This window comes from Hirundo rustica, chromosome 1, assembly GCF_015227805.2.
Source record: "Hirundo rustica isolate bHirRus1 chromosome 1, bHirRus1.pri.v3, whole genome shotgun sequence".
Taxonomy (NCBI): Eukaryota; Metazoa; Chordata; class Aves; order Passeriformes; family Hirundinidae; genus Hirundo; species Hirundo rustica.
The window spans coordinates 132,752,397-132,768,170 of NC_053450.1; the positions used below are offsets into that span (position 1 = coordinate 132,752,397).

The 15,774-nt window shown below is 38.6% G+C and overlaps 1 protein-coding gene across 3 annotated transcripts in view; it reads left to right on the top strand.

Annotated features, from left to right (window-relative positions):
* CDK6 (cyclin dependent kinase 6) overlaps positions 1–15,774 on the top strand; it is a 135,601-nt gene that overhangs the window by 105,922 nt on the left and 13,905 nt on the right. For 2 of the 3 annotated variants that reach the window (XM_040076794.2, XM_040076863.1), the window contains exons 6-7: positions 11,172–11,222; positions 15,065–15,200. In XM_040076794.2, the coding sequence (XP_039932728.1) occupies positions 11,172–11,222; positions 15,065–15,200 (187 nt within the window). Of the gene's footprint in view, positions 1–10,597; positions 10,621–11,171; positions 11,223–15,064; positions 15,201–15,774 lie in introns of those variants that run through there. The other variant, XM_040076953.2, reaches the window with a different exon arrangement.

Consider the following 15,774-nt stretch of genomic DNA (forward strand, 5'->3'; position numbering starts at 1 on the left):
TGCTCTATATATCCAAATAATTTGGGAGCAAGCTTTCAGCATCTAAAGAAGTATACATAGCAGGATATCCTTCTGTAATGTTTCTATCTGTAGCTGTTAAATTGAGCCTATTTGGCAGTGATGAATCATGCTCTGCCGCTGTAAGAATGAAGATACTCAGTTAAACCTAGATCCCATCAGACCATTAGCAATGAAAGAGTAGATGTAAAGAGTCAGAACCGTATTCTAGGTGGGTGTCCTACCCACTCAAGCACAGAAATAGACTTGCTTGCTTCTCTCCTGCCTTAGAATCCTTTTTCCATTCCTGTGAAGTAATTGCAAAAGGAGAGGTAGGTGTTGCTCATCTATATCTTTTAAGAGTTTGATTTTGAGGGCATTTTGCTGGGAAGTGCAAGCAGAGTTTAAAGAGGGCCTAGACTTTTGAGCAAACCCTCTATTTTTGGCAAACATGCCAGCCACAACTGTATGAAAAGCAAGGCATAAAATGGCTTACCACGGCTTTTAATTAGTCACTTACCCCAGAAGAGGATTCTGGTTTTTTTCTTTAATTCTGAACAAATTAGGTTGGGGGTTTTTTCCAGAAATGATAGTTGTCTCCATCTGGATCTTGAGGAACTCCTTGTAGTGGACATAAAGGTGGTGAACACTGTGGTGGTGATGTGGGGACAGAAGAGTTCAAGGTATGGGGTGATTCAAGGAGCTACACATGCTCAGTATTTCACAGACTGAAGCAATGTTCATTTTGTAAAGACAGAGTTGTGTGCTCTTCCCATTAAAATGATGTCAAAAACCAACAGAGCTGTGCCACAGACAACACAAAAGTCTTATGGTTCAGTAATGGCAAAGCAGAGATAACAGCATAGAAATTTGGGGAGCTTTGTAACACACAGATCTACAGCACACAGTGTGCTGCAGTTGCATGGGGGAGGGTGGCAACTGAGCAGTGTCCTCGCCTGCAACTTAGGTTTTTGATTTTCTCTGTAAAATAAAAATAAACTTACTCTTTCTTTTGGTTAGGATTCAAGTGGGTAAAAAGAGATTTTATGTGAAATCACTAAAAGCTGAACAGGATAAATAGCCAGAGGGCTCCTAACAGGTGAACTCAGATTACCATGCACTGTCGTGGGCCCGTGAATGTGAATCTCACAGCTTCTCTGGCCTGAGTACTGTGTGTATTGCATAGGACAAAGTATTGCTTAGGGCAAAGTTGTATCTAGTTTAACTGGCCTTTGGAAACTGTATCAGTTTTCCTTGCATGGTTGCTATACATAACTTTCTACCTTAAATGCTTATCTCAAGCTTTTCTGCAGGTGTTTATTAATTCACTGTAAGCCCGCACAGCTGCTAAAAATTAAAGTATTTTCTTCACACCATCCTTCTAATCCACTTTCATGTCTTTTGACACTCATACTCAGCAGCTGGGGAAGAAGGTTGAAATTGAAATTTAACCTCTGCTCACATAGCAGTTTGCCATTTAGTACTGAAATGTTTTCCCTGACTTTCTTGTCTGAAGGGTTGTAATCCACGTACAGCTTTTTTTTCTGAACAAGAGTGTTTTATTACAGCTGAGGATGATGGGACATATGAGCTGTGGGTGGGCACAGTTCTGATGTTTCAGGTTTATCTGAAAATTTAGAAAGGCTTAGAGCAACAGGTGCCATTAACACCTAGTATGGGGGCAAATAAAGTGATCACAGATCAAAACACGTACTTGACACCACACAGGAGCAGCTGAAGGCCAGATGGAGAAAAAACCCAAGGATTCCCTCTCTTAGCCTTTAATGTTTTACCAGAAGGGGGAAAAAAATCACTTTTCCTTAGATTTAATTCTGTATTGAGAATTTCGTGTTCTAGATTGTGAAAACACCTTTGAATTCTATGTTTCCCCTAAAACATGAGAATTTGACATCTCTTGAAGCTCCCTTTTCTGAAGTCTCACAGAGTGCTCATGTGCAGCCTCCACTACCTCACTGTCACTCTATCACTGTACTACTGCAGCTGACAGAAAAGATTGACTTACAGAATTTTTCTGATGTTTTTATAGTCAGATTCTTGCTTTTTTGCCTTACTCTTCCCAGTTCTAGAGTCTGTTGGTGGGGTTTTCTTTTTTAAGTTAGACTAGTAATTTAATCACCCAGATGTACCATTTTCTGAGTTGCTCGTAATGGTGAAAATAAATCATCATTTATGACATGATCCTTTCACATTATTTTTTATTAAGTATTTCAAGTATAAGCTCTTTTATCCATAGAGTGAGTATACTTTCATCTGTGAAGCTCCATGCTTAGCATTACTAAGAGCTAAAGCCCAAGAAAACCTGGGAACACATAGACATTTGGTTTAAAATAATTTATTCCAAGAGAAATCAACCTAATGGCGCAAAACCTTTTAGCCCTAAAGCTGTACTGTGAAAGCAATCTGATTGAAAATATATCCAGTTTGTTGAATTTATTATGTTGAATATATATTACTGAATTTGAATTAGAGGGCTTCAGAATTTAAAACCTGTTCTATATCCATCCCCTTGATTAAAACTAGTCCAGCATTAGAGTCACTCTCAAGCAAAGCCCATTATAAAAGGGGTTTTTACACCAGTAAATATGGTAAATGTCAATGGATGAGCTTTCTTGAAGGCATCTTGGCATTGCAAGAAAAATTGTGGAAATACAAAAAAATTAATTCTGTACTTCTAAAAACTGTGATTTGAAAAGATTTTTGCAGTGAAATTTCATACAGGATAAAGGAGTAGATACTTCATGTAGAAGACCACTTTCATTTCATTTACATAATTGAGAAAGACTAGGAACAAACTGAAACTCCTCTTGCTTACGTTGAAGGTTGGTCTTTTGCTGTGATACAGATGTTCTAAAACCATTTCTTTAAAATACAGCATCAAAGACCATCTACATATTCTGGCTAAAATGTGTCATTTTGGAGTGCTGTCTGCTAGATTTTTAAGTGAGGAGTGAATTATGAGTTAAATTAAAGAAATGGTGGGAAACAGCTCTGACATGCTCTGGGGGGAAGATCTGTTCAAGGAAAATATGGGCAAATTTGTTCACAGGCATGAGGTTCTCTGACAAAAACACACACACACTCTGCCTGCACAGTGTCCTGCACACTGATATGCACCATTGCTTGTTTGAATGAACAGGAGAGTGAGGAGCCCTCTTGGCTCCCATCCTTCCACATAAGACAGTCTTTATCTAATCCATACCTCAATTACTGCTTTCAAACCCCACAACTGAGTTGCACAAGAAGGGCAAAGCCCTGTTACAGTTTTAAAGAGTGCACATTTAAAACGGGGCTAAGAAATAAGTTCATGAGAGAGAAGAGAATGCATCAAACTAAAAAAGTGATTGTGGGAAGACCATGACCATGTTGGATGTGTCATATCAGTATTTCTTTAGGCTGTTTTCAAAAGGCAGAAACGTGCATTTAGTTATGTCATTAAATTTCAAACTGCTGATGGACAAGTAGATGTAAATTAACTGTGCACAGTGATGAGATGGGTGTTAGTACACAGACAGTTCGGTCATATTGCTGGTAGAACTGTCAGTACAAACAAAAGGAATGCTTCTTTTTCCACACTGAGCAGAGATCACACTTTTTTTTCGTTTCCCTTCTCCCAAGGTCAGTTGTGTATGTATTTATGGAATTTGCTTCAAACGTTGCCACAGTTTTCAAGGTGCCACTATTCTATCATGCTTCCTGAGCTGAGATAATAACCCTTAAAGCCCTGGTGAAATAAACCTTCAAATCTTGTGGGGAAACAAATGTCCACAGATAAGAGAACCGTGACGTGCATGATGAGAGAGTAAGTGAAGGACGCTCAACCTATCAAGGCTCTTCTATTTCAAAAAATACTGTTCAGTGATGAATTCTGAAGCAGTTGCACCCAGGAACAGTTGAGATCTGCCTATGTTACAGTATATTGTGGTCAAAGATCTTACCTACATATACCTTACTTTTGAGAACTTTATGTGTATGGGTATATATGTGTATGTGTACACATAGATATAATGTATGTATCCTCCTCCTGAAGCGTGATTTTTTTCCTTAAAAAAGGTTTGAAACTGGATCTCAGTTGGCTTGAACCTGGAGTCATTGATGTCTGGTAAAGCTCCCATTTATGTCAGTGTTGGGGGACAAAGCCTATCATTCTGTTCCAAGGCCACCTGGGCCAATGCTTACCTGAAAGGTATCAAGCAAATTTTAAGCACCCTGAAAAAGGGTGTCAGTTCTTAAGGAAGCTTTGAAGATGGTTATATTTTCCCTTACTTACGGAGGTCATTATGTATATTGGATAAACTTCACACTACACATTAAGCTGGCCCTGCCTTGCTCATAGAGCTGTACAGGGTACCTCTGTTTGGTTTTCCTTTTACTAACATTTCCCTTTCAGTTATGCATGCTTGGGGAGCATCTGAAATTGGGTCCTTCCTTGCTGGCTTGTATCTGCACCCATCTCTGAAAGCTCTTCGTTTTCTTCTTCAAGAAGGAGATCCTGTATGTTATGAACTAGACCAGAATTTGGGGGTCAGAATATTATCTTTATTTCTAGAATTAATTTGTTTCATTTGGAATACCAATGGAGAGCAAATTCAACACACTACAGAACTGGAAGTTTGCAAAACTACCTCTTTTTTTAATCTGCTTCTCTCTACTGGTTGACATGAGAAACTCCAAGAAGAATAATAATTGTTGTAGGTTTTGATGGATTAGGTCTGGTTCTAATAATAGTTCAGTACTGACATAGCTCCATCTTAGAGCTCTTATTCATGATCGTGATACTATCATACTTGAAGAATGATAGATTTTTGAATGAAAGAAATGGGGCTTTTAAAGACAAAAATGAGAAACTCAAGATGGCTGATCTGGTTTCTATCAGATTTTAGCTGAAGAGTTTTCCTTAGTCATAATATTTATCTGTGTCATCTTTCTTCTTACATATTGGAGGAGAGAAGATAAGTTTCGTAAAAGTTTTGAGCAATTTATGACCAAGTATAATAACCTCTACATGAAGTAACTTCTTCCTATGCAGTGTCTGGCACCCACCCACACAGAGATGTTATTAAAGGGAAAGGAGAGAGAAAAAGTACAAGAAAATGTTAGGTTTAAAATGAGAACTCTGAATTACACAACAGCTGAGGCAAGTCACTTGTGACTGGAAGTGGGTAACTGTCCAGAGTGTGAAATCTTGTCAGCATGGCCTGTTTTCAGATTAAAGTTTCATATTGCACCTTACTCATCTTACATACCAAAAAGGCCAATGATCTTCATCTTTAAAAGGTGATACTTTTTCTTTTTCCTTGCTTTACTTTCTCTTTTCATACCTGTAGTACAGACTTGTGCAGGCACTTTGTTAAAGAGAAACAGTGGTAGCAACAAGAGTGGCTGGGAATCAGCTCAGAAATAATCCCTCTGAATAAAGGTTTCCACAGGACAGTCCAGATCATGTTATTTCTAGTCATCTCATAATTTCAGTTTTAAGTCATGTATGGTTTTAATTCTTAAAATCAAAATATTTTCTTCGTAACAAGTAACTAAGAATCTGACAAAATTATTTACCAGCAATTCACATTTTGTAATATGAAATGAAAAAACCCAGCCCATCCTTTTGATACATCTCTGACTATATAATTTGGCAGGTTTCCCATGGCATGATGCAGAATTCCTTGGCAAATGTTACTTGGCTTTAGCTTTTTTAGTTTCTTCACCATCACTTTGTTGCTCCTATGCACACAGACATACAAACTCCTAGACTTAATTGCTATAACACTATCAGATTCTAAAATTTCATGTACAACTTCCATGTACCCTTGTTACACCATTTCTCTTTACCTTTTTTTTTCATTTTGTCAAGTAATCATGGACTTTCAACAGCTGCCTCATTTTGCATACTGCCTTCAAAGTAGCAGCTACCTATTCTGAATTCACTGCTCTTCTTCCCAAAACAACTTCTTGGCATTTTCTCAGCCAGATTGTCTGAGCCCCACTTGCCCAAAACTCAAGTTATACCACCCTTCCCACCTGTGATGTTCTTGTTTTAGGGAGTTCTTGAAGGCCTTCCCTGGGTAGACATGGATCACCAATATATAGGCTTTTCAGTAAGAATATTGTATATATTCAAGTTTGTAATTAAGAGATTATCCTTACCATTTTTCTGTGATAACAAGGAAGGGAATGTTGTCACCACAATGAGCAAATGGACTAGCAGAAAGAATCTAGGTAGTTATTTTGTATGTTATTTCTTACATATCTGGGAAGATACTAGGCTTTGTCTAGCTTTGGAAGCACATGTATTGGCTATTCCAGAACTGTCATGAAAGCTCAGTAATATGTTTTGGTTAAAAAGTGAATTTCTTACCTTTTTTTCCCTCTTTAATACAGTCTTTCTTCGTGTGACCTTCCTTCCATGTGTTCATTTTACCAGTGTCAGAAATGGAAAGATAGTTTCCAATCAGAATGTCAATAATTAGTTAAAATTGTCAGTCACTGTCAAGAAACCTGCAGAAATCTTTTCCTGTGCTGCAATGCATGTGGTTTTATTAGGTTTTTTCCTTGTGTCTGCATTACAGTTTGACTAGAACAGTGCTTATCAATATCTTTAATTCCAATCTTTATGAAAATTCTCACTTTCCTTATGAAAAGCTTTAGATTTGCTTTGCTTTGTAGACCAAAGATTGAAAATAAAATCTAGAAGTAATGTGGCCAGTTTATAGTTAAAACTCATTTATCTCTTGCGTGGCATTGTATTGTCATTGTATACAATACTTCAAAAATTGCTTTGGCGTGTCTGTAGAGGAAAATTCTTTTGTGGAGACTTGTTTAGGAAATGTTTATATCTCAGTTTTTACTGAGTAGTACAGACATGAAACACAGTGTCTATAAAATAAGGTATTCAGCTTTTCAGGCACTAATATCCAGTTCAGATAGAAAGAATATTCAGTGAAGGTGAAACTTGGCATGAGCATGAGCAAAAGCATGAGCTAAGGCCTGGACAAGAGAAAAAGAGCCTGAAGTTGGTAAATGGGTGAAATCTAGTTTGTTCAGCTATATATAAGCCTGAGAGCTTTTTGGCCAGAAAACTTAGGGTGCAAGCCCTTTTAAACTCTAAGCAGATGGTAACATTTCAGGATTTGTAGGTTTTCTATTGCAGCCTTACTTTGTGATCTGTATTTTTATTTCTGTACTATCACAGAATCACAGAATGGTTGAGATTGGAAGGACCGCTGGGTAACATCTGGTCCAAGACCAGGCAGGATCACCTAGAACTGGTTGCCCAGGACCATCTCCAGATGGCTTTTGAATATCTCCAGCATGGGAAGGTCCACAACCTCTTTGAGCCAGTGCTCGGTCATCCCCACAGTAAAAAATGGTTTCTTTATGTTCAGAGGGTGTTCCTGTGCTTCTGCTTTCACAGTGCATAGCTAATATCCATTTAATTGTGCAGCCACACATTTGGTACCTCAGGAATTAAGGTACTTGCTTGTTGGCTCAGGAGGGGTTTATTTTAGCAGGACAGGGTAAGTAATACAATGCCTCCATCATATCTTCGTATCTGTAGGCTAAGGGCATTCTGGTCCTACAGCAGACACAAAAAGGCTTTTCCTCCATACAGTGGGCATCATTCCAGAGGCAGTGGATAATGGCCTAGCTCCAAGGCCAGGAGAAGGAGTAGCCAAACAAGATGGACACTTGCATATTCCCTGTAACGTTTTCCTCTTTCTGTTACCCTGAAAAATCAATGAAGCAGCAACCAACAAACATGGGAACCATCTGAGATTTCTTGAGCAAACAGGGAAATTAAATGTCATAGGTGCTCTCCAAATCTTTTTGTCCCATCTTCTTCCCTACTTGGTGTGTGTTCAGTAGCAACAATGGTGTTGGAGCCTTCGGAGCATGGATTTTGTAGCAAGCAAAATTAGGAATGTTTGAGAGGATTGAGGAGCCACACGAAAGAGAAGTACATCCCCATGGATAGTTCTTTCATCCATGGGAATGTCCCTCTTTCCTGAGATACATGTACTCAGATTTTAGATGTTTTTGAAGCCAGAGGACAGACTCAAATCCCTTGCCACAGGACACAAACCCAGCCCCAAGCCTTTCCTGAAGAAAAAAGGAATTCTACAAAGTCAGGCTCCAGAGTTTAACCAGTCTTACACAGATTATGATCACAGAGAGGAGAAGATATGCTCAAGAAAGGGCTTCTGGATCAAGCTTGCATAAATAAACCTCAGGGAGTGAGTGGGTGTATGAGTCAAGTGAAAGATACCAAGAAAAAAGGTTAAATTTTACTTTTCTGTGGCCGCTGAGTGTTCTCAATTCAAAGGTGGTGGGAGGGCTGATGTCCATCTTTAAGAATCTTTAAAAAACTGTTTTGACATGAAAGTTTTTATGTGTACTGGACTTGCAGAGCTGTCATGTCATTTCAGAAGAGTAACTAATGCCAAAATGTGGAATAAGAACTTCATACAGCTGCTGATTAGGTGAATCTATTTCCCCAGTCATCCGTCCAATATTCCAATTGAACCTTGAGCCAAAATTCATGAGGCAAATTTCATTATATTAGTGATGCCTAACCTGGAGTTGGCATCCTGTTGTAGTCATGATGGTGGGATGGATAGGAGGCTGAAAGATGAACTAATAACACTTCATTATGATGAAATATCAAAGTATGTTGGAAGGTCACCTTGTGTTGTATAATTATACTTTCAAAAGAATTTAAATTCTTGCTTCAGCCCTTAGTGAATTTGAGACAGCAGCAATGATGGGAAAAGCCTTCCTTAAAAATCCCAAGAATTGTACTTGTTTTGGCATGACGCTGCCTGAGGTGATTTGCAAACAAGGCAAAGGCTGCCTTTGCCAGGCTTTCACATTAATGCAAAGTTCAGCATACATTTTAAAACATTAAATCAGCTTTCCATTTGCATAGATATGATAATTTGAATGTGTAGATTTTGTTAGTTTAAAGGGCCCCAATAATCTAATGCTGGAGCCGAAATTAAATGTTCAAAGTAACTGTATGTTAACAATATCAAGCAGTACTTCAAAAAAATGTCTTAGGTTGTAATATTGCTTGACTTTGGAAGATACAGAGTGTGTCTGCTGCCATAAGCAATGCTAGGATTGTAGCTATTGGATGTTCTGAAAGTCAGGCTCAAAACTTAGGGCAGAAGTAGATACTCCTGTATGAGTGGATTAAGCTTTGGATTTTTATAGAAGCCAGTATTGCTCTATACCTTAAAACTTAAAAAAAACCCCGAGAAATCCAAAGTATGAGTTGCAATGGTCTTGTCAAAGTGGATACAGTTAGTAAATATCATGTGTATCTGGGAAGCAAAACATCCCATTATTTATGATTTATTCACAGTCAAAATAAATCCCTTTATGGACAAGTAACAGGCTACCTCACTTTATCCCATCAGATCAAATCTCATGTCAGATGGTTTCAAATCAGATTTGAGTAAATTGTTCTCTCAATGTCCCTGCACAAAGCAGTTTAGGGTATAAGTTGATATGACATGACCTGAATGGCAGCACACAAGAAGGAGGCAAAATGCATGTTTATTTCATCAAAGAACAGCATGTCTGCCTGTTCACTGCTTTTTCTTGGTGGCCCAGTTTTCTGCAGAGATTGTTTTGTCTAACTAAGAAATGTCACAGTGCTCTGTGTCTACTTACTGTATTTGGAATGGACCCACAAGACACACAGTGACATGGAGCTCTGCTGCCTTTGTGAGAGTGTCAAGATGGAAAGTGCCATTTTTCAGTATTAACTCACGGTTAGCAAAAGCACTTCCAGATCCTACACCTGCTCCTGCATAAGGGCAGTGAGAGGGGAAGGATCATTGCTGACTACTCCTTGTTCTCTAGTCTAGATGGGAGAGATCTCCTGTGAAAAGCAGCAGTGAAATGATGCCTTTGGCTGTCACCAGTGTCAAGGACTCGTATCAGACAGAAGAGGAGTCTGTGCAGAGAGGCAGGAAAATGGGTGTTTCTCCTTAACCAAAGGCTGCCGGTGAAGACACGGGATTATGCATTGTTTGTCAAGTCACTGTGTCTCAGCCAAACAGTTCTAGAAACTGTAACCATGAGTTTACAATGTTCTCTGTATTTAGAGAGTCGAGATCCAGAAGAGGGGAAAGCCTGGCTGTCAGTCGACCCAAGTTACTGTCTCAGTTTGTACTGTGTGTGTTGTGTTTCTTGGAGTAATCTACCATTTGTTGAACCAAATCATTCTTGGCTGCATCCTTACTCATCTGTCAGTAAAATGTTGGAATATCTTGGGAGTTCCGACCTAAAATTGCACTGTTGTTCACACCTTACTGAGTTCATCACAAAGCTGGCGATACAGCCATACTGCCGTACAAATCAGAATTTCATGTTTTACGTTGGCACTGTGGGGTGATAGAATCTTATACATGATGAGCAAAAATACTTTAAATTGCACTTTGAAAAGAAAAAGTGTGTCTGAAATAATTGTAGTTGCTGTTTTGGTTTCTTTTGTTGTTGTTTTTTGGGGTTTTTTTAAGCCTTTGGACATTCAGCCTAACAATTTGTTTCTTTCCTGAATGTATCTTTATTTATGCAGCAGAAGTATTCCTCTACTTCAAGGTAAATTCTGTACTGTTTCACACCCCATTGTTTACAGATCATCAATCCATTGTCATTTATTGATCCCTTAAACCTAGGAGCGTATTTCCAATATACAGGAAATCTAATTTTCAATTTATATTCATAATAATTAATCTCTAATTTTATTATGTTTTAATGAATTGCATGATATTCATTCCGGTTTTGTCTCTTTTAGCAGCTATTTTAGTGTTCTTTGTAGTGAAAACTATTTTGTTAATGGTGTCATTCATAGGACAGTATTAGTTGAATACAGTATTAGTTGAGAATTATTTCATTCATGCAGAAGAGCACAATTAAATTTTCAAAAGTAGTTTATTCAAAAATATGTGTCACCTGTCCCCGTTTGTTACCAGGTTTAGTAGAAACTTGAAAGGTTCACTTGCAGACTGGATAAAGCATGGAAGCAGAAGATATGAAGTCTCAAAAAAACCCCATGTTTTCACCCTACATTGGCAACTGTCAGTGACATACATAAACTTACATTCATTAAAGCAAGTCATATCCTAAAAACATTTTTTTTATTTTTTCAGACCACTCTTCCGTGGGAATTCAGATGTTGATCAACTAGGAAAAATCTTTGAGTAAGTAATAATTAGTTGCCTTATGTCAGTATCTGTTGAACATTGCAACCCTGTGAGATTTCTTGGCCATGTTTTTATGCAATAATGTGACTAGAACAAAGTATTCCTAGAACATATTTCCTATTGCTACCGTATGCAACATGATATTTCCGTGCATTCTGTGTCAGAGTGGGAGGAGGAAGTAACATGGAATGTAGTTCTGCAAAACTGATAGCCATCATCAGGAAGTTATGAGTCTTCTGGGTTTGGGCTTTTTAGGTCTCTTAAACATACTGTACATGTACCATTCATATGTATTCATAAACAGTCAAGTCCAAGAGATTCTTTACATGTAAATAAACACAGAGGTTTCTTTTTTTTGTTTATTTCTTTGTGCATTGCAGAAAGCAACATTGGAATACATTAAAAGCTGAAATGTCTAAGATTATTACCAACAGCATCTTTGCAGAAAAGAATTCCAAACATCTGAAAATGTGTTAGCTTTTAAAATACATTGTGTAGCCTGTTAACAGTCTGTGTTTTGGTCTGGAAGGTAACTGTGAGAGCTGAGGGAATATCAGTATTTTAACATGCGCTTTCTCAGAGATGAGCTGACTTTATTTTAAAACAATTTACAGTTCTAGGAGTTTGTGTTTTTCGGGTTTTTTGTACGTCAAATACATTAAGGAGGCCGGTAGACTCCAGACTCTCCAAGTTGGAATATTTCTCATCCAAAATTAAGTAATTGATATTAGCAGTGTGATAATTAAGTAGCATTATATTACTTTTTCTTGTAAAAGCTCTTCAGAGTAAGGAACATTTTTGTATTTTTAAGCAGCATGTAAATATAAGATCTGATGTACATATCATGTAGTTTGGAAATAAAAGCTGCACAGAGATGGTACTGAATGCCTGTGCCTCTCTCTTCCCTTTCTGTATGGAGGGGCTGCAGGGATCCAGGGATCTGGATGAAATAAGAAGTACATAGCACAGAAGGAGAGTGAGAAGTATTATTCCAAAATGGTATTTTCTTGAAGATATTCCAAAGAGAAGATAGTAAAATATCTAAGTAAAGTTTAAACTGAACAAATTATGAATTTGTCTGTTTAAGCATTTTTCCAGTTCTCAAATCATAACAGATCTGTTTCTGAGCATTTTCATTATTTAATGTGGGGTTCCTAAATTGCAGGTCTTGATTTCACACAGTTGACTTCCCTTTCCTGCATACCATACCATCAGTATGTGACTCACTTGTGTGGTTAATTTGTCATGCGCTAAATAGCTCTTCCTGCCCATTCCAGAAAAATCAGTCCTTAAAGTTTACTTTTTCTTCTTCTGCCAAAACTGCTACTTGAGTCCTACAATATTCTGCTTTATTAAATGAAGACAGCTTTGATACATACAGCATATTTTACAATTAAAAAAGACATAGCTGTGGTTTCTTTCATTTGTGGCATTTAAGGGGAAAATGAAAATGAACTGGGCTAGGATAAAATGCATAGCTGCTAGTGGCGGCGTCCAGTGGGGATCTTTCCATCCCTAGGGGCTGAGATTACCTGTGCAGAAAAGAATTCACTAAGAAAATAAAATGCAGTGCTAAATTTAGAAGAAATTCCTTATTGCACATCTACTTAAAGAGAAAGTTTGGGTTTGCTTCTTTTGTACAGTTCTTCCTAAGTAGTTGAAAAGTTTCTGTCTTGGGTTCTGAGGGGTTGTGCCAAACAGCGTTTGTGTTTTCACAGCTGGAGAGCCCCCTACATTTAGGCCTAGCTCTTCTTGTAGGAGGGTTGTTTCTTTCTGCAGTAATGACTCATTCTGGAGATCAGTTTGGACAGAAGAAAGTTTCAGGATTTTCATGCAATCTGGGGTGATGCATTCTTTCAGATAATGGGGCTGTGGTCTGCCTTTGCTTTGCATGTACGTTGCGATTTGTGTCAATAAAATTCCACTGTGTATGAGGGTAAGTCCCTCATACATGGCTCGGAACATTTTCCTGCTTTTCCGAGACACTACCAGCATGTGGCATATCCTCGTAGATTTCAGGCAAAACTGCAATGGTTTTAACAGACTTGTCTCCCTTTGTGATCAATGGGAGTGGAAAGAACTCAGCATTTCTCAAGACCAGGCCTGAACCTTTGGCAGAAGGTGAAACTTATCCAAGCTACTCCCAAACTTAGTCACTGGAATGGTGATGATACCGGACATTAGAGTGGGAGCAGCTACTCAGACTATTCATTATTAAGGGGTTTGGAGTACTACCTGTATGTAACTAAAGATACCTCTCTTTTCTACTCTCTCTTGTCCGGCCCACCCCTCTCTTGACAGGCTGCCTCTTGGTTTCTTGTCCTCAGCTTTGCCTGTTCCGCCCCGTTCATGCTCTGCCATGCAGTCGTTAAAAAAAATGGGACTAACAAAACGCATTTGAATGGCAGGTTAAATGTCATTGTTATTTAAAAGACTTAACTCTCCCATCTTGGATGCTATCGGTATTATATTTAATATGGGGCCAGATCCTGAAATACCTAATCAAAAGGCTTTAACTGCCATGGCCAAGGGGGCTGCCCCATGCCCACATTGCACCTGACAAACGGCAAGTGTGGTTTTTCGTACAGATTCAACTTAGCGCTTCCCAAGAGCTGTGATGTGTCCAGATCTAGTAGGATTTAATTGTCCTGAGATTGTAATTGCTTTGCCCTTCCAGCCGTGCTGTTACTTAGGGGATGTATTAATTTTCAGAGGTATTTTAGGTGAGCCAGATTACAATCTGAAATCCGTATGGGCAGCGGTGCGGTAATGCCGTCGCGTTCGCTGCGGTAAGCGGTGATGTGCCCTGCGTGGCTGGCCCGCGCCTCAGCCGGGCTGGCGGCAGCCTCAGTGAGCACGAAGGTCAATGCTGCTCCCTAGTGGCACCGGCCTTCGTGCGGCCCCGAGGATTCAGGGGCGTTCTTTTTCTGCCCTCCCTTGGCTTACCCTGTCAGCATTTCCATTGAAAATCTCGATTTTACAGGTTATAAAAATTTATTTTCCCTGAAGCCAAGCAAGTAATGTATGATTTTTTTACAAGAATTTCCATCAAAAACTGGTTTTCAACCCTACAAATACTAGCATCAGACTAAAATGTCAAATAGGTGACATAATTCATCATTGGTGGTTTACCTACTATTTAATTTATTGGAGTTTTAGACCTCAGCATGGTTATTTAATAAGCATAAATATCTCCTGTCATTTAAAGAATAAAGAAATAAAATATTTAAAGAAATTAAAATATTCTATTAAAGAGTAAAGAAAAACTAAAATACAATTGAAAGCAAAACCACAAAGACACTCAAGTGCCTTTCCACTTCTAAACTGCGACTTTAAAACCTGTATTGTGAAGCAAATAAATTGTTTAAATTTGGGCAACAATTACTGCACATAGCTTTGAAGCATTATGAAACATCCCTTTTATTGCCTTACCCTCATCTTGACCCACACTCTTCTCTCAGTCCCTATTCTTGTGAAAAAAGATCCTTGCATGCAATTCCCCTTTGAAACTTACTGCTTTTAATCATCCTGGAGTGACATATGTTGCACCATCCAGTCGAGAGCTAAGCAACTTTTATTCTAAAGCACTCAGCCTTTTTTCAATAAAATGACTCAGAAAATTGAGACTTTGGCCAGAAAATTGTGCTACGCACAAAATGATTTCTACCAAGCACATTGAGGGCCTATGTTTATCAGCTTCTATTCACAGAGGTTATTGCACTACTGTACAATTAAACATTTAAGCTCATTTAAACAAAAATACTTACAAAATGCTACTCAGTGTAATCAATATGAAAGGAAAACTGTTCAGACCTAACATCATGCTTTTCATTTCACAGTGTAATTGGACTCCCAGAAGAAGAGGACTGGCCTAATGACGTTGCCCTTCCAAGAAATGCTTTTACTTCCAGACCCGCACAGCCTATTGAGAAATTTGTACCAGACATCGATGAAGTAGGAAAAGACTTGCTTCTTGTGAGTTTTTATTTGTTGTTCCCTACTTCACGTGACTGATAAACTCCCACTGTGCATGCAACTGGACAAGAAAAAAAGAAGTTTCCATTTAATGGAGTTAGTAAAAAAAAGGCCAAAAATAGATCAGACAATCCATGTTAACCTGTGAAACAACAGCACAAAGACGCTGCCTTTGGCTCAAGAGCTGAGAACAGCTCAAGATTAGGAAGCTGGGTCAGGGATGTATCTGTTTGACCTGTCATTCGACCTTATGATAGCATCTTCACTACTGACCACAGTAGTGCCACTGATACAGGCTGTTCTTACAGCATTGGCCTGATGTGAGTACAAAAATGGATCTGCCATTTTTTTGTGGTACAGTGGACCCAGAATAAAGGGAGAAATAGGCTGTAGTGGTAGATCACATCTGCTAGCCTTCTACTGAATGCTGAAAACTTGACACTTGGAATTCACCAATTATTTCCTCTTGCAAATGGCAAGGCTGAACAGAAGCAAAAGAATTGGGCTGGTACAGCTATTTCCATCCGTGTTATAGATCCATTAGAAACCCCAGTCCTGAAGTTCAATCTTGAAA